Source organism: Haliaeetus albicilla, chromosome 22 (assembly GCF_947461875.1).
Source record: "Haliaeetus albicilla chromosome 22, bHalAlb1.1, whole genome shotgun sequence".
NCBI classification, from domain to species: Eukaryota; Metazoa; Chordata; class Aves; order Accipitriformes; family Accipitridae; genus Haliaeetus; species Haliaeetus albicilla.
In genome coordinates, this window is record NC_091504.1 from 17,049,042 (window position 1) to 17,070,748 (window position 21,707).

General features: G+C 43.6%; 2 protein-coding genes and 1 long non-coding RNA gene across 6 annotated transcripts in view; 2 read left to right on the plus strand and 1 right to left on the minus strand.

Annotated features, from left to right (window-relative positions):
- Window positions 1-4,869, plus strand: part of IQCK (IQ motif containing K) — a 55,785-nt gene extending 50,916 nt beyond the window's left edge. The window contains exon 9 of the mRNA XM_069810076.1: window positions 2,144-4,869. Coding sequence (XP_069666177.1) covers window positions 2,144-2,169 — 26 coding nt within the window. The 3' untranslated portion in view covers window positions 2,170-4,869. The remainder of the gene's footprint in view (window positions 1-2,143) is intronic.
- GPRC5B (G protein-coupled receptor class C group 5 member B) overlaps window positions 1-8,469 on the minus strand; it is a 14,488-nt gene extending 6,019 nt beyond the window's left edge. Inside the window, exons 1-2 of one of the 2 annotated variants that reach the window (XM_069810071.1) lie at window positions 8,239-8,469; window positions 3,342-4,355 (exon numbers count right to left, since the gene is read on the minus strand). In XM_069810071.1, coding sequence (XP_069666172.1) covers window positions 3,342-4,355; window positions 8,239-8,257 — 1,033 coding nt within the window. In that variant the 5' untranslated portion in view covers window positions 8,258-8,469. The remainder of the gene's footprint in view (window positions 1-3,341; window positions 4,356-8,238) is intronic. The other variant, XM_009916111.2, reaches the window with a different exon arrangement.
- A 2,353-nt stretch (window positions 8,470-10,822) lies between these two features.
- Window positions 10,823-21,443, plus strand: LOC138690537 (uncharacterized). Of its 3 annotated transcripts, none has more exons than XR_011329319.1 (2): window positions 10,823-11,880; window positions 20,043-21,443. It is a non-coding gene; the product is annotated as an uncharacterized lncRNA (long non-coding RNA). The 3 variants fall into 3 exon arrangements; XR_011329318.1 differs by lacking the exon at window positions 20,043-21,443 and adding an exon at window positions 13,616-15,263; XR_011329320.1 differs by lacking the exon at window positions 10,823-11,880 and adding an exon at window positions 17,963-19,964.
- The last annotated feature ends 264 nt before the right edge of the window (window positions 21,444-21,707 follow it).

A 21,707-nucleotide genomic window follows, 5' to 3' on the forward strand; every position in this document is an offset into this window, starting at 1 on the left:
AGTATTCTTTCTTTGTAGTTTGGCTTCTTATTGTGTTAAACATAAATGATTGCACTGGTATTTGCTGGTACACATAAAGGAAAAAAACTCTTTATAATGCATACTTCATTAAAATATTTACACATTTACACAAAAAATATTTACACAAATTTCCATGGACATTTCAAAGTTATCTTAAAGAGCTAGTAAGTTCGATATCATATTGCTAAATGTTCATTCCCTACTACTGCAGTAAGTCTAAAATTCTTTTAACGTGAGAATCAGAGATGAAGCTTGTGGACAAAATACTCATTTTGGAACTTTTTTCTCATAGCATTTTTACCCTTTTTCTTGTACTTTTTCCATTACTATTAAATACATCTACTTGCGTAGACTATGTATAGGTAAATAACAAATAGTGCCAAGAAGATTTGAGCAAATGTAGTGTCAGTCTCCTTTAACACATATTTTAAATTTTCCTAACTTTGTTTTTTAGGCATTGCTCTGAGGTCAACTTGTAGTACTAAAAGTTATTAAATGAAACTCAGTGAGTACCAGAGCTGCTTAGGCTTGCGTTTCTTGACAGCTGTAGCATTCTACATTTCACATCCAGATTTTTCATGTATAAGGCAAATTCTCTGCCTTACAGAAGTTGCCCTACTAGTGTACGCTGCACTTGAGAAAGTGCTGAGAACTCATTAAAGTTGCCTTTTTCAGGGTTTCTAAATACTTTAGTAACATTTTTACAAGACAAAGATGAAAATAACTCTTTTAAGTAGATATTTCAACTTATCATATGAATATTAAAATCCCAGATTAGTATGTTGCTTAAATGATGTTTAAATAACTGACTTTAAACTAGTTTTGCTTTATTAATGCTGAATGATATTTCTGGAATAGAACAGCTCTTGTTGTTATGTGTAACTTAGAGGTACATTTTGCTAAGAAAGAGATAAACCAGGAGAAGGTACGCTTGTTTGAACCTATAGTTTAAAGGTTGTTCAGATTCTTAAAATGCTGCTTAAAATCTTGAAGAAAAAAAAAAAGAAAGAAAAAAGAGCAAAATTACTAAATTACTTTATACAAGTATTAATGGAAATAACAAGAATTAATGGAAAATGTGTTTATCCAAGCATGTTTTCTATTTAAAGCTAACTACTTACTAAAACAAATACTACAGTCAGGGAACTAAGAGGTGTTTTCTCGTTATCTGGTCTTCCAAAATTTTACAACTAGTAGATCTTATATTCTTGAACATCATTCTTAAGTATAATTGAAGAAAGTACCCCTCCTTTAATTTCTAAACTCTTAATGAAGAATTCTTGAATTGAGGTTAATTAAATCAATAAAAGAAGAGAGCATTCTCTACATACCTGCAGAGAGCCAATTGCTAATAGATTCCAGGTGCTTAGCCACTGACAACCATCAGTACAGTGATCTGACTTATATTAAAACTTCAGCAGCCATAATATGTGAGCTGAATATTATTACCTGTATTTACTTTAAGTTTCTACCATACCAGTAAGTTTTGTCTCCAAATGCTGTTGTCATAAGTCTGTACTTAAAGAACCACTGCAAAGGAATAATGAATCTGTTTTGATGTATTAAAAATCTATGTATCCTTCTCCCGCATACCATAGGAATAGGAATGACATGCATTTTTTACGGTAAATATTAATAAGGGCATCAGATAAGGAAATCTATTTTGTATTGTACTGTGTAAGACTCAGATTAAAACAGAACATAAATTGCACTACAATAGATACTATAATGATTTTATAGCTATCATACATCTATCCATTTCAGTAAAAAACTTAAGCACTGAATGATTAGATCAAAAAGGAGCTTCCAGTTCTTTTTTAAAATGCATGCATGAATGGGAATAATACAGAGTGAAAGATCCAATTTTGTTCTTAGATCTGCCTTAGTCAGAAATAGCTCCACTGAAGCCACTGCAGTTACCTTACTATGAAGTTAATTTAATGGGGGATGGACAACAGAAAAAAAAAAAAAAAAAAAAAGCCTTTACTGTCCATGGTGAAGCTGTCTCTGGTGCTCTGGAACATTAGTAATAAACAAACTTCTTTTATCCATGCAATTTTTTGTTTGTTTTGCCACTGCCTTTGGTATATACTCATAGAACTTAACTCCTTTCTGTTCAAAGCTTCCATACTAGAAGGAGACCTTTAAAGTTCCTGCTAAAACACTTAGAGGAAAAATGCCTTCCTGACCTGACATTGTGCCAAAACGAGAGTGCTGTTTTCCTCCATGTCTGGTCTGTATCCAGAGGAAACATCAAACCCAGAGGAAATCAAAGATACATAAAGATGAATAGGAACATGAAGTGCCTGGACAACGTGACCCAAGCCTTCTTTTGGGGGCTGCCAAAGCAACGTGGCAACTATTGGCTGGGATTCCAAAGTCCTCTTCTCAATTAGAGAGAATAAAAAGCAGTGTGACTAGTAACGAAATCCTTTATCCAACTGTGGGACAGCACCAGACCGCAACCTGCACTACAGAACACCATCAGGCTTGTGCTTCCCAGCGCTGGTCGCATAAGCCCCCCTGTGTATTTTCTCATATGTGTTAAATGTTCAGCAATGGTTTGGATCTCTTAAGCAACCAGCTGTTTGCTGGCCCCTTCAGTAATCACTCAAAAACATTTCACTGCAAATTTTAATGATGTGTCATCACACATTGTTCTTTGTCACCAAACAGCTATGACAAGGAACACAACCATTACCTTGAAACCTCTATGTATGCATACTCTGTTCAGATGTTCAAGCCTTCAGAACAAAGACTGTCTTTGAACTTGTCTATACGCCACTTTGCATTTTTTTCTCTGACAGTGTCACAAAGTGGCACTAAAACCCACTTTAATGGAAATATAATTAATAGTAATAATTTTGTTGCGCAGGAGGCTGAGCGTTTTGTAACATAGAGCACTTACTTGATTTTTTCCTGGATTTTTTGAAAATACTTCATATTAAATGTTGTTAACTGATCGTGACAAAAAATGTCATTTAAACTATTTTAAAACAGAGGATATTTTTTCCACAGTGAATTTTTTTGGCTTTCAGTGTTGGCTTTGCATTTGAAATTGTTCAATTTTTCAATGAAAAAAACTCATGCAGAAGAATAATTTTAACGAAACATATGTATATTCTGTATTGCTTTTTTTTTTTTCCACTTTTCCCCCCCACTAGGTGATACTTTAATGAAAATTGTAAAAGGGAACAATATGTAGTGTGCAAAATATGGCATTTGTAATAACCCTTGTTTTGAACACCTGAAAAATGTCTCACACAGACGATTTTCTTGGCTGCTACAGGAAAATATAGTCCTCTATAGTAAATTCTTACCTGCATTATGTTCATCCATTGAAAAGGCTTTGTTTTCCATGTAGCTCCGAGGAAGCTGTATATCTTCCTCAAAAGCAGTTTCACGCATCCTTGGCTGTGAAGTATCAAAATAATTGGGAGTGTTATCCTGCTGTGATGGAAGGATGGTACAGTGGACCTCTGGTATGGCATGAAAAATAACAAACACCCAACCACTGGACACCAGTGCAATAGCAAGAGTGGGATCACTCCATTTGTCTCTTCTCTTTAGCTCAGCATTACCAAAGAGGTACATAGTCATCCAGGCTACCCAAATCAGAATGGAAAAAAAAAGTGTTATAATGAGGCATACTCCATTCTTCTTCCATTTCTTAAACTTTCCACAGAGAGTGAAAAGAGAAAATCCCATGGTAACTACCATCAGGAACATAACATAAATCAAAGCCATAGCAAAATCCATTGGTTCGTAGCTGCAGGCCAACTTGTTATCTCTGACAATTGTCAGTATTAACCACTCGGTTGCAATAATGACCTGAACGAGCATCAGGCAGATTGCCACACCAGCTAGATGCCAGCCAGATGGACTCTTCCCATGTCGAACTAGTCTACGAAGTCTCCAGGCTTGAGCTAGCAAGCACGAGAAGCACAAAGCAAAGATAACTCCCCACAGAAATCTTCGGGTAGAGCACACCGTTTCATCTTCTTGTATGATGAAAGCAAACGTCAGCCCAAACAGTCCGAGAGTCCCAAAAAGAAAGAGGAAGTGCATTCCCAGGGGGCTCTTCTTCTCTTTGTCCTTGATGAAGGGCAGCCTCACCAGCAGAATCAGCATCAGCAGTAACGTGGTCAGCACACCTGCCCCCGCAACTGCCTCCACAACTATTCCCCAAATGGCATCCAGGTCGCACAGGTAAACGTACTGAGGGAGGAGATCCAGTCCGCACCCTCTAGACGTACTTGAGTTTTCAGAAGACCCATAGCTGATCACGAAGAGGAGGAAGAAACCAATGGCTGGGTAGGTTTTCATTTTTCTGTCTGAGACAACAAAAGATTTGTTTGTTTAGCTATAGTTCACTTTGGAGGATTTCATAGCAATTGGAAGCACAGCTTTTTTCAATAGCCCATTTTTACTGTTTTTTTGCACGGGATTTGGAGCTGGCATAGCCTACCCCTAGTCCCCTTTGCCGCCCTCCCAGAAAGCTGCTTTTGCCTGTTGTACTCAGAACGCAAACTGACTCATTTCTGTGTTTGCACAGATTGAAAACAACATTTCCAAACACTGCCCTTGCAAATATCCTAAAACGCAACCAGAAGAAATTATGCATCCTGTTGCAAAATAATACATTATCATCTACAGTACTTTTTTGTTCAAATTGAGGTGCTTAGAGTATGTGTAAATTGCACTGGGCCTGATGGAAGTGTAAATTGTATGAGAATTAGACTGTTTCACAGCCTTGCTCCTTTTACTGGAATAAAGGCAAAGTCAAAACCACTTTTTTTTTTTTTTAAGGGTAAAGCAGTCCCAGGAAAATAAACATTGTGCTTTTTTTTTTTTTAATTAAAATCTCATTTTTATGGTCAGTCAATAGGCAGTTATAATATTCACTCCTTTCATCCAGTTCCAAAGCCCAGGTATTAGATTACATTCGCAAATGGGAATGATTGGCTAGAGAAATCCCATATTCTGTGACAGTGGTGCACACATGCAGTGTCATCAATCAACTAATCAAAAATGAATGACTCATTGTGCTTCTTAGCAAGTCTAAAGCCATTCAGAGGAAACAAACAACAAAAAACAGAGCATCACTTTCCCTGATCCAGAAAGCAAACAATGGTCAACTCTCTAGGAACACACAACACAGCCCACTTGACTATCGGGACCAAAAGCCTGGGCGAATCCCAGCTTCGTTTTAGGAGGAAACACAGGTTAGGTGTTTTAAAAAGAGATACGTTTATGGCATTTGCTTTTATTAAGCAAAGCAGGGCAAAGGAGATAGTTAAAAATGTAACCTTTAAATGAACAATCTACCCCAGCGAGAGCTGCCCTGTAAGAGCAGTCTGAAGAAAACATTACATGTACCAGATATGAAACCTGATGCTGTTAACCTTCACTTGCACAGTTAGTGCTGCAGGTTCCAGCAGGATTATGTTCATTGATGTGAGCAACACGCCTAGGTGAAAATGTTCAGAGTAAGAACTCCATTTGTACGGCATGGCCATACAGAAGAAAAGCACCATATAAACAGGCAATAATGTTAGTCATATAGCTCACGTGACATGTTTAAGATACAAAGCGAGAAGCAGGGAAACTATTGGTAGCTCTTTTGTAAGTTACACAAACAGCCCTAAAGGATTACCCATCTAAAGATATTTCATAAATCAGAAATGCATTTAATGAAAACATTGAACACTTTAATGAGAGCTGAAAATGGTTTAAAGTAACGGTGCAATGTTGTTGCGTTGACCACAATCAGTCATAACCAACACAAAAACTATTTATATAGACTGTCTGAAACTGTACAGTCTCTTACAGCTGAGAATATGGGTTTTCTTCCTGTGCATTACAGTCCTGTAATCACCAAAGCTAAATCTTGAGGATCTCAATCTTCAAACTAATGTTCATTCCCCTTTCACTGCATAAGGACCAATCCCATTTTCGGCCTCTGCCAGGAGACAGATGATGCAAATTATGCTGCTTCCTATTAGGGGCACCAAGACAGCAAATGTGCTAATATAAATGCGTAATGACTTTATAGTCTTTATTCATACAACAGACAAAAAAGCTTATTACAAAACTTCATCTTAGAAGTGGAAGCTGTGGTAAATAATGTGATCTGGAATTGGACAAACAGGAAAAGGGTGATCCATGATCTTTGCCTGCCCATAGAAATTACAGTATCCTTGCACTGTTGAAAGGGCTACAATGTTCTAATGATGCAACAACCTGCAGCTAATGACTAATGATTTTTTTTTCCTACCTGGCTGTAATTTAATTTATGGTGAATTAGTAGAATATTTACTCGTTTATATCTGATTTGTACAACAGGTTTCTCAACAACTGTCACAACACTCATTGAGAACACTGACTTTACAGACAGAAAACTAATCATCAGTGAAATATATTCATTTTTGTATTGAATACAGTTACACTCAATAAATCTCCTTGCCCTATGAGTACATAATTAACTAGATGGAAACATTGTGAAGGTAGTTTTGCAATTACTTCTATGCACAGGCAGTTCCTACTTCAACTAGTGCATTTCCTCTTTAGAATATCCAAAATGTCCCAAGAAGTGTGAAATGATCAGTGCCTGCTGACACAAAGCGAGGAAATCCACTAGGATCTACTAAGGCGATGCTGGAAACTACTGGTACCAGTTTCAAGAAGCAGGAGGTCATGTGGAAAATGATTCAAAATTCATTCTAATGCCACCCAAACTGGCAACAATAAACAGCCCTTAAGTGAGGATCATGTTAATTTTCCACTATCCTATCACTTACAAATTATGATATGCATGTACTAAATTGTTTTCAATACTAGCTTTGTTTATTAGCTACTCTCCAAAGACCTGGGGGGTAATGAATTCAGTGCAAGTATCTCCAGTTCTAAGATATTTTCCAGTTTTCTGGTTACTTTATTCATGTCATGTAACCCTCATGTGATTGAGCTATTCTAGGACAGTCTGTTTCCATGGAGATTGTGCTGCATGGGTAAGCAGTCATATTGTCAGCCCATCATTTGTTTCCTCTTCCTATTTGGAAGTGTTTGGGAAGGGGGAAGGGAGGGTTAATGAATTTTGAGTATTTCCCCCTCCACGAAGAAGTAGTTTCTTCTGGGAAGGGGGAATTAAGCTGTGACAAAATACACTGAGAATTCAGACAAAACATATATTCAGAAATGCAGAGATGTTCAACTTAAGAGGAGTTTTCCCAAGTTACTTCCATTTGTGAAATTACCTTTGTGAGGGCTGATGGAGATAAACAGTGGTTCTCTTAGAAAGCTCCTAGACAGCTATAGTATTGATCAAGAAATCTCTAGGACTGCTGAGAGGTATTCTTGGTGTGAATCATATTCCTACCAAATGTCAGTAAGTCTCGCTAAACACTAGATCCTGTCCACACCAAAGCTTGCAAGCAGGGCTCAAAATCTCCAAAGGAGGAATCTTTTCCCTGCCACTGCTATCAATATAGCCATGTTTGCAACCTGTTTACTATGTATTTCTGCCTGACTAGGTGAAAACTGGCAACGTTAATAATCAAGTCCCTGTGACGATACCAGCCAAAATGCTCTTTCTAGCACCGGTACTCAGCACTGAACTCAGACAGCTGTATGTATAGCCAAGGGAAAACATTACATTACAACATACAAGTTTGGCAAGGGAATATCACAACTTTAGCTGAAACCACAGATTCAATAAATTTAAGGGAAAACTAGAAAGTCTTTTTGCCAGAAAAGTTGTTCTGGAAAAGAGAACTATGGGGTTTTTATTAAAATAGCGTCTTCCTCAAGCCTGTGCTGTGTGGGTAGAATGGCAGTCCTGTGTCTCTTGAAATTTTGTAGTAAAATCTGCTGTCTGCATGTTATCGCCAGTAGTTATATAAATCAGTAACTGTAAAGGAACAGTATTTTTACCTCTTTATGTCTAGATTAGCTCTTAGCAAAGTTACGCAACCTCATGGTAGTAGCGACAGCGCTCTTACTTGACTGGCACTTCACTTCTATTACCAGAGAGCTACAGCAATAGTAATACAGAAATGTCACCGAAACTTTCCAGCACAGATATAGTAAGTGGCACCGATATATCCCCCACATAGTTGAATGGAACCGTTCATACAGAGGGAAATAAACTGGAGAATTTTTTTCCCCCCAGATCCTCCACCAAAATTGTATTTCATTAAAACTATTAAGCCAACATACCTGAACCCAGAGCAATCATGAGCACTTGAAATGAATCAATAAGCCTTACACATTTCAGGCAAAAGCAGCATACAATTAGCAGGACAGCTTCCAAATCCAGTCCTCAGTTTTTGCTCCAAAATCTGCTCTCAATGACAACAGTAATAACTCCACTGTTTTCAACAGAGTGAAGTCCCCTACATTAACTGGTGTAGAATGACTACAGAAATTGCAGACACAAAGCTGCCCCAGCGGGTACGAAGTACAATTACAAGCAACTAAGCAGAAACAGAAAATCTCACAGTTGTCATCAAAAAGTTGTTATGGTTAAAAATCAATGAGGCTCTCGATAGCTAAAGTCTTCTGACCAAAGATTGCAAATATCTCTTATCTGCTCAAAAAGATACTGTCGTATGCTGCTAGAAAATACATATAAAGAATAATAAATCTGTAACCATGCAAAGATTTAAGGTTAGGCTATTCATGGTTAGATGTATTATCTGTTCCCCTTTTTAGAGTCCTAATGTTAATCAATGGATACAGGAAGATACATCCAATCACAGAGAAGAAAAACAATCTAGTAAATAAAAGCAATAGTAGCAGAAATAGTAACCTGCTCTGCCACACATAGGCAGAAGACTGGTTCACCGTACAATTTCCGAAAGAAAACCACCCCCACCACGAAGTGTTGTGGAGAGATGCTAGTGAGTGAGGAATTAATCACAGCACGGGATCTCTGCCAGCTCCTTTTGATCACATCTGAAGAATGAGCTTCAGGACTGATAACAGAGCAGCAACAGCCCAGCCGAGATCAGACTACTGAAGAGATGTATTTCCATAATAATAATTAATAGTGCAATTGTGCTTCGTATGCAAAAATACAGCAGTGATTTAGACATCCCCTGCATTAGAATTATACACATCATGCTATATACAGCCGCACGGTTACAGAAAGCAAGACCCCACTCCAAAAAGGACACGTAGAAAAAGTACTGCTTTCATTTAGAAATACTTTGCAATGCTGAATATAGTAAGAAACGGTCTTTCTAATGTTCTAGGTGCTCACAATTCTCTTCGGTCAGATTCTATATATCGCCTGTGCCTAGATATTTCCGACTATAACGCCTGATGTTTGTTATACTACTGATAGCAATCGGTGTTTTTCTTTTCTTTGCTAATTCTCAGACTGTTTCTATTCATGTCACAGCCTCATGACAGATGGGTTTCCTTCACCTGATTTCTTCTGATGCAGCGAGAGAACACCTCAACACCGATACTCACTGGTGGTAAGTAGCAAGCGTATCACTGACAAAGAGATACTCAGTACTACAGCGATGATAACCAACCTAGGTGTTTAGGTTCAGCACGCAGGAAATCCTGTTAGCCCTGGGATAAACATTAGGTCAAGTGTAAACAAAGGGTTCACATAAGTGCTAAATCCTACCTCTATCTGGCTTCGGGGAGAGGTAATACGGAGACAGGGCTTTTTATTAACTACGGGGAAAACTGCTAATGCTGCGCAGCCCGTCTGCCGTCTGCGCTGCGCACCCACAACCCGGCCTGGGGCTCCCACCTCCCACCGGCCCCGGGACCAGAGAACAGCGGCGGGGGGCAACGAAGAGCTCTTCCCCCGCGGCCCGGATCCCATTACCGCTGCCCTTGAGCTCCGGCCCGGGAGCGAGCCGGGGAGCAGCGCAGAGGTGCCCGGCTTTGCTGCAACTACCCCGCGTACGAGTGCGAAGCCGAGCAGCCCCCTCCTTGCAGGCCGGTGCGCGGCTGCCTCCTCTCCGGTCTCCCCTTAATCCGCCTGCAGCCTCCTCCTCCTCCTCCTCCTCCTCCTCCCGTAGGATGTCTATCCCGCGCCAGCCTCCGCTCTTTTGTCCCTTCGCTCACGTCTCCCCTCGGCTTCTTCTCCCAGTCTCTCCCTCCCCCGCCTGTCCCCGCTCTCCTTCCCCATCCTGCCACTGAACTCCTCTCCCCTCCTCGCCAGGCTCCTTCCCCGCCGCCGTTCGCAGCCCCCCGCCCCCGCCCCGTCCTGCCCTACATCCCGTCTAATCCCCCCCCCCGCACTCCCATACGCAGCCTGTTGTCTGCTGCCGGCCACCGGGCTAATTCTGCGGGCAGCGCACGGAGCGGAGCCGGGCGAGCGGCTCCATTGTGCCGCCCCCCACCTCCCCGCCGCCCGCAGCGATGCCCCGGGGCCGGTCCCCCCTCCCTCACTCACCCGCTGGCTGCTGCGGCCGAGGGCGGCGGGGCAGCTCTGTCCGCCAGCCCGCCGCAAGTCACATCCCGGCACCGGCGGCGCGGCGGCTCCGCGGCGGGGAGCGAGCGCAGCGCCGAGCCCCCCCGCGGCGGCGGCGGCTCATGGAGCGCCCGAGCCTCGGTGCGCGCCGTGCGGAGCGGTGCGGAGCGGAGCGGTGCGGAGCGCTGCCCTGCTCTACCCTGCCCTGCCCGCCGCGCTCTGCGCCCGCCGCCCCGCCGCGCCACGGCCCCGCCGCCAGCCCCCTCCCACCGCCCCGCCCCGGCACGGCTCGGCTCGGCACGGCTCGGCTCCGCACCGGGGCGTCCTGGCGGCGCGGGGCTGCCCCGCACCCCCGGGGGAAGAAGCAGCGGGCAGCAAGGGTGTGCGCACACGCACACACACGTATAGAGAGCTGCGTGTGCGGCGTGGCACGTATACGCCTCTATGAGCGTAGACTTGCACAGTCGGACACGCGTACGGTCGCAGCAATACGTGCTCCTGCAAGGGGACGGGAATGCAGGACACGCAGAAAGCAAGAGCAGGCACACACGCATACAGGCGTTCCGGCGTGCTCCTGTGCTGCGCGGATGAGTGCGAGGGAAATGTGGGCGCCGTGGATTCGGAAAACACCTCCCAGGCACGTCCGCCGCGTATGCGCGCCTATCACCAACTTGGGGATTTCAGAGGTGAGAGGGTTTGCAGCCCTGTGATAGTTGGAAATGTGGCAGTGCGCTGGGTACGTTCACCAAATCTGCTCCGAATGCATGCTTCCGACCTGCTGCTACCTTAGCAGCTAAACGTTTGGAAGAGAAAAACGTTGAGTGCCTCTTTATTGTACAAGTGACATTTTACAGTCTGCTTATGCAGCAAAAATCAGGAGCAGGCCCCGTGAGCGCATTAGTCCCTGCAAAGGCGATGCCGGGAACCATTTGGTATCTGCTTCCCACCTCCCAAGGTGCAGCTGGTCTCCTGCTTTCCAGCTTCTCCGCAGTTCAACTCTGAGACGGTCGTGACCCTTATGCACAGGACAGGGCTTCCTGCAAACTCCAGGAGGAGTTATCTGTAGCTGGGAAGGACAGTCAGCTTCAGCGCGTGATGTTCACGAGCAGCAGAAACTTGTTTGCCTTTTCAACTGGTTAGAGTACATTTATGTGACGCAACTGTGACTGGCAGCCACGCCATATCGTGCATCCGTGGTTTTATGCTTTCACCTAAACTGCTAACGAGAAACCGGGCAGCTACGGTTGACATGGCGTGATCGGCGGGGCAGCGACCGGTGCCCGTCCTTCCTGACCGTGGGCAGCACGCTGCCCTTCGTGCCAGGTTTCCGTATCCAGAGCCTTCCAAAGGGAAACGTCTGCTCTGAAACGGGCATTCGTCAGCACAGAAGAACTGTAACCTTTAAACAGACTCATCCTAACGTGCGTGGGCTTATCTAGATGTCACTTATTATGCCTTGGGGGTTACCTGAACTTCTCGGCGTGGCTGACATGGAGTAAAGCGGATGGTGCGGTTGGGCTGTAATTGCCTGTTTGGGCGGGACAGTGGGGGGAGAACAGCTGAAGCAGAGGAATAGTTTCACGTTTCTGCTCTTTTTTCTCTCAATTTCTCTGCCTTGCTGATTCTGGATTTTAGGCATTGGCTTTATTTGAGTCACACGTAAGCAATAATACCCTGCCCTTGCATCAGTCAATATCTACGTGCTATTCAAAGTAAAACAGGATAATTTTACAGAAACTGAGGTGGCGAGAGGTGAAGCAGCTGTAAACTGCCCAAGGTCACTCAGCAGTCTGGCAGGAAAGTAAAAAATACAGATTCACCAGATCAGTCTGTCCCCCCCTCTGGCCCGGGAGCCTGGGCCAAGCACCCAAATACTACAGTAACAAGCAAAGACCTTTTTGTGTATAAATAGACACATAGAGTTCTCTGTACCATGCTGGATACAGAGAGGTAGACTAGAGGGAAGGATGAATCACAAGAATTCATGTGCTGAAGGTCTTGGCCCGCTCACAACGGAGCAATGTACTGAGCCCTTCAGCAAATGCAAATCTTGGTCATTGTTCTCTTCTTTCTGTGTGTCTCTAACACAACCCGTGGTACAAGTAAAGGAAATGCCCTCCCCCATTTGCCTTTTAGTGATAGAAGAGGGAAGATAATGCCCCTCTCAACCATTACTAGGGGATCGTTACTGAATGAGGCTGATTTCTGTCCTGCTGAAGCAGTTTTTAGTGTTAGCTTCCATGAAAATGTGTAGGACAGAACACAGAATCATCACGGACATTACAGGAGGACGTCGTAGAGTAGCTGGACTAAATTACAGCTCCCATTGCATTACTTTTCTTAGTAGTTAACTTTGAAAATATGATCTGAAAATATGCTTTTATTAAGGGGAAAAGTATTTCTATCAGTCAGCCACTAACTCACCAGCAACTTCAGCATTTCCTTGCCTTGGGAGAGCTGGCAGAAGGATGGAGTAGGTGCTATGACACAGGTGGACTGTGAATTCCCTGATTTTGTGTGGTGCCCCCAGCTCCTACAACACTTCCGGGGACCCTGCAGCAGCTGGAGCCGGCAACTGCCTGCACATGAGCAGTGCTCGGAGGAGGCTGGGGAGGGGGCGAGATGTGTAAGGCCAAAGTAATGGTGAAATTTAGAGAACTCTGCTTATGTCGTGCAATACTTCCCAGAGCTGATGACTTACAAAGGTGTAAGCTCAATGCTTTCGTTCATCTCTGAAATAGTGAAAAATGCATGTTATCTATTTGTCTTTATTTTAGACTGGGCGTATAGCATGTTCAACTTTTAAAACCCACCGCTTTTCAGTAATTTTACTCTTCCTATTTCCTACAACACACATGGTCATTGAACATGTTTTTAGCTTTTTTTTCAATATTTGGTTTCCTGCTTATGATAATAGGTAAACAAAGAGTCTGTGTGATGCTGCAAGCAATTTTTTCTCTTCTGCAGCAGTGCTCCTAGCAGGATTTGACAGCAGAGAGCAAGCGTGTTACAGCAGCACTGAGTGGATAGCACTCACCCATCAACGAATGCCAAATCCATATTGCCACAGACTGTCATCCTCATTTCAGAATTTTTTCTGTGTCCCAACCTGAGATAAAGGCAATTTTCATCCTCTGTTCTCTTCTTTCCCTTCAGAACACCAGGAAGGTGTCATGCTTACTGCAGGAGCAGGCAGAAAAACTGTCAAACAATATTTCACCAAGAGCTTCCTATTGTACGGCAGGTCCCGCAAAACCTTTTCACTTGGTAGACTGATTTTGCGGCTCCTGCCAGCATGGAACTGTGCTCGTGCCAGTGCAATTTAAATAGAATATTTCATTAAGAGATCAGCGGTAGGCACACGGAAATGACAGCGATCATTAAGTCTGCATTACTATTGTTTGCATTAGGGAGCGCGTAGAGGCCCCGGGCAGAGACAGGAGTGCACGGTGCGAGATGCAGCCAGCCCTCCTGCATGCAGTGCAGTCTGTAAACCCGCTTGCTTTCCAGCAGTCTCTGAAAGAATACCCTGAGACAAACCAGGCCGTGGTATCGCTTCCTAGATGTTCAGATGCCCCAATAATGAACATGACGGAAGAGAATAAGGAGATACTGGATGAATTTGCCCTACCCAATGGTGCGTGGTCGATTTACACCATTTCTGACCCCCAAGCAAGGTACTTTTCATTACACAAATCCCTGCAGCGTGATTAGTTTGCCTAATACTTGCCCTGCTTTTTCTCAGGGCAGAATACAAATCCTGGTGCTCCCATTGGTTGGCAGCATCAAGGAGATGGCGAGATTTGTGTGGCCACTGCAAGATGATTTCTCTGTAACTGCAGACGGTTTCACACATTGCTCACAGTACTCTGTTAAATGGGTCTGAGTGGCCAAATGTGGTTAGTGAGGAGAAGGGGAGAAGGGGAAATGAAAGAAGGAAAGAGTCTTGAAATCAATATGAAGCAAAAGATGGATGGCAGGAAGGAGATGGATTCATGGAGGAGAGAGAAAGAAAGAATTATTGAAACACTAAGGAGAAATGTAATCAAGAAGAGCTTCTCTCCATGGCACAAAAGAAAGGTGCTCTCAGGATGGATAGTGTGGGTAAACAGCTATAATGTTGGATGTCACATCCGTGTTCAGATCTAAATTGTGCCTGTTTTTCAACTTGGGTTAGACAAACCAAGGTAAGAACACACCTTTTATAGCATTGCACCTACTAATAACTCTTTGTCTGTTTGGTAATAAATACAATCTGTCCTGCGGTTCACCCATCACTTGTCTTGACATACGCTGCGTGGAAAGGCAGTGAGTCTTCTCCACTTACCAGTCACGGCTCTCAACACCAGGACAAGAGAGTAGCAATGCAGGCGAGATTTACAATGCAATCAATGTGATATTCGTTTGTTTTCTCAACACATATCTTTATCACACTAGTAATGCATAAATGCTTACTTTAAACAGCAGAGAAACATGGACAAGTTTTAAGATCTAATGCAGCTGATAGAATTCAATTAAAACACAATTTGGATCAAGATGGTCTGTGATACCAGGCACATGTGATTAAAATTCTTATGACTGGGAATTTGCACACCTTCAAATCCTTATTTGACAAGGAAAACCGGTAGAAATAGATATTTAAATCAGCATATCTCTGGTTTATTGAATTGTTGTTATACACTCTCTGAGGCTTTAGCTAGCTGGATACCTCTCAGACTGGCCAAACTATTTTGATTTTAAAAGTTTATTCTTTCACTCAGGCAAAGTCCCCATTGGGTTAAAATAAATCTGATCAGGCAAATGATTTCTGGCTTTCTGTTCCTGGCATGAGCACATTTCATCAAAACTGCATGTGTTGGGGAGCTGGTGACCCTGGCCAAGACTGGCAACTTCTGCTTGAGAACCTAGACCTTCTTTCTAGCAGCTGTGGATGGCAGTGGGTGCAGTGAGGCTTCTTAGAGTGACAGCTCCAGTAGGGGATAACATGAAATGGTTGTGGATTAGAAAACCTCCCTCTACCCACTATGGGTTGCCATTTTTCCCTTAAGTCACACATCCTGGTTCTGACTGATGCACTCAGCAGTTCTTGTATTCCTTTAGATTTTAAACGAGATGCAGCCATTTCAATAAGTGACATGCATGTGTCTAAATGAACGAAGGAAATGTTTTCTTAGCTTTTGCTGCAGAGGTTGTCTTGGTCGTGACCGGCAGTCATGCTGTAAGCACATGCCTGTGTTCACAGGCAGCGACTGTGCTCCGAGCTGTGCCCACAGCCCTGTCTAGGGCTGCTGCAAGGAAAATGTTGCAGTCACCTAAAACACACACAGAGATTTTCTACGTCCTGTTCCCTCTTCAAAATGTTAAAGGCATCAGCCGGTGTAACTGTGCCATGCTTGAATGTGCTTATGTTTCAACTGGGCTTGATTTATAAGTGCTTTTATTTATATCTGCTAGTTTCACGCCTACCCTGAGATGTGAAGGTTTTTTTCTGAATGCTGCTAAGAATTGCGCTGGTACCTCTTGAGCATGGTATGGTTAATGCCCTCATCTGTAGTATCTGCTTGGGGAGGTAGGAAACCACACTCAGGAGCTTTGCTGGCCTTCCTTGTTATTGGCATGTTTGGTGAAAAATATTGCCCGCTGTTGTGGACTGTCTATGTGTCTAAAAACAAGTAACCTTTACATCCTGGCAGAATACTGAACAACCCCCCTCTTTGTGAGCTGCCCAGGTTTTTCTGTTGCTGAGACTGTCACCTACTGGCCATGGAGCAGCTCACCAGGATCTCGGGAACAAAATCAGTCTGATGAATTAAATACTCAGCTTTGCCTTTAGAAATTACACCACTGAGATGTTCCTGTTTTATCTAACAGTAAACAGGTAGTAATTTTGTAAATGGAGATAGATCAGGAATCCAGAAAGCTTCTTCATTTATAAAATGTCCAGATTTCATGGAGTTTTTATGCAAAGGAAACCAGGATGTCATCACAGTGGAGATGTGGGGTAGTTCCAGTAAACTTAATGAAAGCAAAATAACCTATAACCAATACTCAAGGTGGGGAGGGGGAGGGAAGGACCAGCTATTCTGTCTCTGTTGGATTTTTGTCATGTTAGACCATGGATACAAGATGACCTTAAGAAAGGGCCACACCTTAGTATTGACCAGCAGAGCTCAACAGGAATCAAAGGATCTTTACTGAAGATCTATGCTACAGCTTTTACAGGAAAGGAGAATTGCACTAAAAAGCTCTTTTAGCCCTGTCCTTGTCCTGCCCTCCCATCTGTTGTCACTGCTAGCTCATTTTCTGCCAGTCTCTGGGCCAGAACCTCAACCAGCATAAACTAGAGTAAGTTTGAATTCATAGCTAGAATATGGGACTGTGGGGTGGTTTATTTACCCGTTTTGAGGAGTGCCCCCCCGTTCCTCCCCAGACCTGAGAGCAGGTTAATGTACTGCCTGAAATGCACTGTTCAGCTGGGATTTTTTCTGTTTAAGACACAGAAATAAGTTGTGGTGCTGGACAACAGGTGCCAAACTGCAATACTGCATCTCTACTGGTTATTCTAATGGAGCATCACTCTCTATAGCTCTTCCTAAAATCTGTGGTTTTTTCTTACATGTAATTGAGCTGTATTACTGGCATTCTGCAGGATTGCTCATAGCAAAGGAAAGCTAGTGCCATAGAGGCTGTTTCATGACAAGTATCCTCAGCTCACTTGGTGTTACACAAGGGTATTGCTGCCTGAAAGCACGTCTAAAACAATCCTCAAGCTCACTGCTGTATGTTGTACTGAAACTTTAAAGAGGAGATTTTTTTTTTATGGATGTTTTTCATACGCCTCTTAGTTCACATCTGTAAAAAATAATTTCATGTACTTTAGAAATACTTTTTGACTGTGTAGTCACTCCACATCCTAGCACTGAATTTACACAAAGTGCCCATATTTTTATTTCTTGTTAGATTTTTTTTGTGGTTTAACCCCAGCCAGCAACTCAGCACCACGCAGCCGCTCACTCACTTCCCCCCCACACCCAGTGGGATGGGGGAGAAAATCGGGAGAAGAAGTAAAACTCGTGGGTTGAGATAAGAACGGTTTAATAGAACAGAAAAGATGAAACTAATAATGATAATGATAACACTAATAAAATGACAAAAGTAGTAATAAAAGGATTGAAATGTACAAATGATGCGCAGGGCAATTGCTCACCACCCGCCGACCGACACCCAGCCAGTTCCCGAGCGGCGATTCCCTGCCCCCCCCTTCCCAGTTCCTAAACTGGATGGGACGTCCCATGGTATGGAATACACTGTTGGCCAGTTTGGGTCAGGTGCCCTGGCTGGGCATGAGAAGCTGAAAAATCCTTGACTATAGTCTAAACACTACTGAGCAACAACTGAAAACATCAGTGTTATCAACATTCTTCACATACTGAACTCAAAACGTAGCACTGTACCAGCTACTGGGAAGACAGTTAACTATATCCCAGCTGAAACTAGGACATGGATACATTATTTCCCTTTATTTCCCTTCACTTCATTCTTGTACTTGGACACTAACAAGCTTTAATTGTTGTTGGAGAACACTGGGTGCCTGGATGTCTCTCTTATGAAAGCAAGTGGCTGGTTAAAAAGAAAACCAGAGAGATTAGAGTCTGCGTGAAATTCCACTAAATTCAGTGAAAAGGGTCATTTCAAAAAATTTAGGATCAGATTTCAAATGCATTTCATGAATGGCTTTGGACTGGTGGATTAATATAGGATGCTGAGTCTCAGTCCCCCCCACTGTACAGGAAGGCTAATGCTGTTTACCTCCCCTATAGGTTACCTCACTACTCACTTCTTGTGCACTGTTGTAAAAGAGCAAAACACTTCAAGGCCTTGGGCTTGGAAACCTCTGGCTCACAGCCACGTAGACCCTGAGGCCAGCTCTCACAAACATCAAGGGGGGAAAACCACAGCCTTTCCAACTTCATTGAGAATATGAGTCTTTGCCTGAAATGCTCTCTTTTCCAATTTGTGAATGCAAAACTGAAAAAAAAATCCCCCTGGCTTCCTTCTCTGCTATCCACCCACACTTCTCAGTAAGTCATTTCCTTGGAGCTGGTGGGATCTTTTTTTGGGCAGAAGATGGTTGGGGAGCGTTGTCTCTCTAAGTACCGGGGTGGCTTGGGACCGCAGGCTCTCCGGGGCCATCCTGCAGCCTCTTCAGTCCCATCTGTCACTTTATTTATCACATGGAAATATTCTCTTACCACTGGAGAAAGATTCCATTTAAAACTGCTCTTTTACTGGTAGATTTACTTTGCACCGAGCCATAACATGACTTAATATTGTTTTTGAGGGTAAATAAAGGGCAATGAAGATTCTAGCCTAAAAAATGTAGCCTGTGAATTTTATCCCTGCACTGCGCATTCATTTTAATGGTCCTTGCTGTGTGTTTTATTGAAGGCTGAGTCATAAGCAGATCTTACTGCTTTGGAAGGAAGGAAATGGAGTTTAGGCAAAAACATTGTGTCTCAAATGGATCCAGCAAAGAGAGACTGCTCAAGCTGTGAAAATGCAATGATGTATCTCAGCAAAAGGGAGAATTGAAGGTCAAAAAGAAATTCCTTGTGCTGTGTTAGAATTTTCATCACCTGAAGCATGTCTGGACACAGTGATATTTCTAGTGACAGTGACATCACAGTGAGAAGAGCAGATCCTGCTCTTGTCCTTCCCCTCAAAAAACAGTCCTGGAGTTAACAGGACTCCATCCTGGGTCTCGTATTTCGATGTTAATGATGATGAACGTTTGCTCAGCACTTGGGGCTGACACAGTTGTTGTTGGGACTTGGTCAAGGCGAAGCATTTTTGACTGAGGTTGTTGAGGAACGAGATTGAAGCTCTTGTGTTATGCCAGCACCTCTGCAGGATGTAGGATGGTTCCTTTGCAGATGCCCTTAGGAGTATTGCCTTTGGCTGGGGAGGAGAGGGGCGAACCACGCAAGCTGAGCTGTGCAGCTTGGAAGAAGGTGCTGCCTGCTGGGCAAAATCAGCCATGCCTAGGAATGTGCAGCAGAGCATCTACCCTGTCGTTAGAAGTCACCTCCGTCTCACATCATGAGTGGGACTGGACCACAGTGTAGTGCAGGAGAAGTCATGAGATTCAAAGGGGGATCTTTCATGCCCTTGGTCACAAACAGTATCTTTTTTCCCTGTTTTTTTACCCCAGTTATGTTTGTATTTCTAAGGCAGGGACTGGATCAGGTGTTACCTCCAGAAGGAGAGGCAGGCTGCCCTTTCTCTGCTACTGAGCATGTTCAGAGGGAAGATCTGAGACCTGGGCAGAGGATGAAGACAGGGAGCACAGCCCAGGAGCTGGAACAGCTCGGGCACAGAGATCAAGAAACTGCAGAGGAGTGGGCAGAAGGCAGCCAGGCTCGGGGCTCCCCAGGGATCCACTTGGACAGGCACAGCTGGCTGCAGCTCAAAAAGTCACTGACTTGCAGCCAAGCCTTGAAATAGGGTAGGCAGAGAGCTGCATGTTCAGTCTCTGATAGTTTGACTTTGAATTTGTTTGGAAAGTTAAGGGGTTTTTTTTCAGGTAAAGCCTGGCTGTTCGAGGTCAGAAGCTTTTTGATCTTCTTCAGGGAGTGCACCACGTGGGAGAGGTCTAGGCGTACCTAATTCAAAGCTCTGGACCTTCCACCCCCTTTTCTTTGGTGTACGATGTCACTGCTGTCACACTCTCAGAGGCAGTGAAAGACCAGAGCATTCATTTGGCAGGGTGTCTTTATAGGAGCCACTGCCCCGCTGACAAGAGGTGGCCCAAGAGTGCTCCCTCCTGCCTTCTGGGCAGGACATGGTGGTCCTTCTTCTGCCTCCCCTGGAGTTACGGTAGGGCAGGTTGTCCTCTGCTGCAGCCAGTCAGTAAAGTGAAGGGTCTGAGGCCTGCAAGGAGATAGCAGCTTCCAAAGGGTCACTCAGTACCACCAGACACGGCCAGACTGGTGAGGCTATTTATGAAATTATTATTAGCAAAGCTACCTATCAAATACAGCTGTGAAAATGTGGCCTTTTTGTTTTCCTCCCCCTCCCTTTGGCCAGCTGGTGTTCCTCCTACATTGTACAGAGGGATTTTATTTTGTTAAGGTTCAGGCTCAGGCTGCAAATCTGGCTGATATTCAAAGGGGCTTTGGAGAACATCTGAAGTTTCTGAGAGTCCTGGCCATTGAGGGCCACATTTCTCCAGGCTTCTTCTGGTTTCTAGTCTCCCTTGGGTTTTATATTGCAGTAGGGAGGAATAAAAGGCCCTTTCCATTTTTAGGATCTAAAATGAAGGAACTGAACAGGAAGAAAATTATAAACTTAGTTTTAGAAATATTAGTGGTTGAGTTTCATGAACTTCTTGGCCTTAAGGAATGATACCCAAATAGGTGTTGCACATGCAGAAACCCTCTGTTTTAAATCAGATGTGTGCACACCGACTGTCTCTGTAGCATCCCTGGAAGGGAGGCATTCGTTGGCCCATGTACCCCCAGTTCAGACTGCTTTCAGCTGGCAGGCAGGACCGGGAGCTCTGCAGCAGGGCAGGAGTTGGGCTGCCACAATCCAGTAGATCAGAATCTTTAAGTGCGTTTAAGATAATCTTGATTTTGCAAATATTTATACAAGTAGCATTGTGTTTAGTTAGCAGGCCCCTTAGGTGTCGTGGTACTTCAAGTATTTTCAAACTCTGACTTTACATCCTGGTAAACTGAAGACTCCCACTCCTGATTTTGAGTGTGAGGCCTCCAGCTGAACCTGTACTATAAATACAGCTCCAGGTGTTGCATGCAGTTATGTGCAGGCATAATATTTATACTTTTCTAATAGATTTGTATACCCATATGGAAAAAACCAACATCTGGGTTTAACCATTATTTTGTTTAGGTTTGGGAGAGTATTTTCATTTGCCTGTTGTTTGTCATTGTAACCGCAGAAGATAAAGGTCTTTAGCCAGCAGGATGAAGCATTGCTTTGTTTTACTATTTACAGTGTTACATTTGGCTGGAGAGCATGATGCTGTAAGAGTGAAAAAGAATGCAAATAACTTGTTTATCCTCAGAGATGGATGCTTTGTGCTGTAACAAGCTGTGCTGTTGCCTTGACCCAGCTTTACTTTCCCAGAACCGGGGAAGCTGACAAAGCTTGCTGAGGAAGACTTCTAAACCAGCTGCTTTTGATTTCACAACACCTCCACAAAGCATCGCAATGCTTTGATCTTATG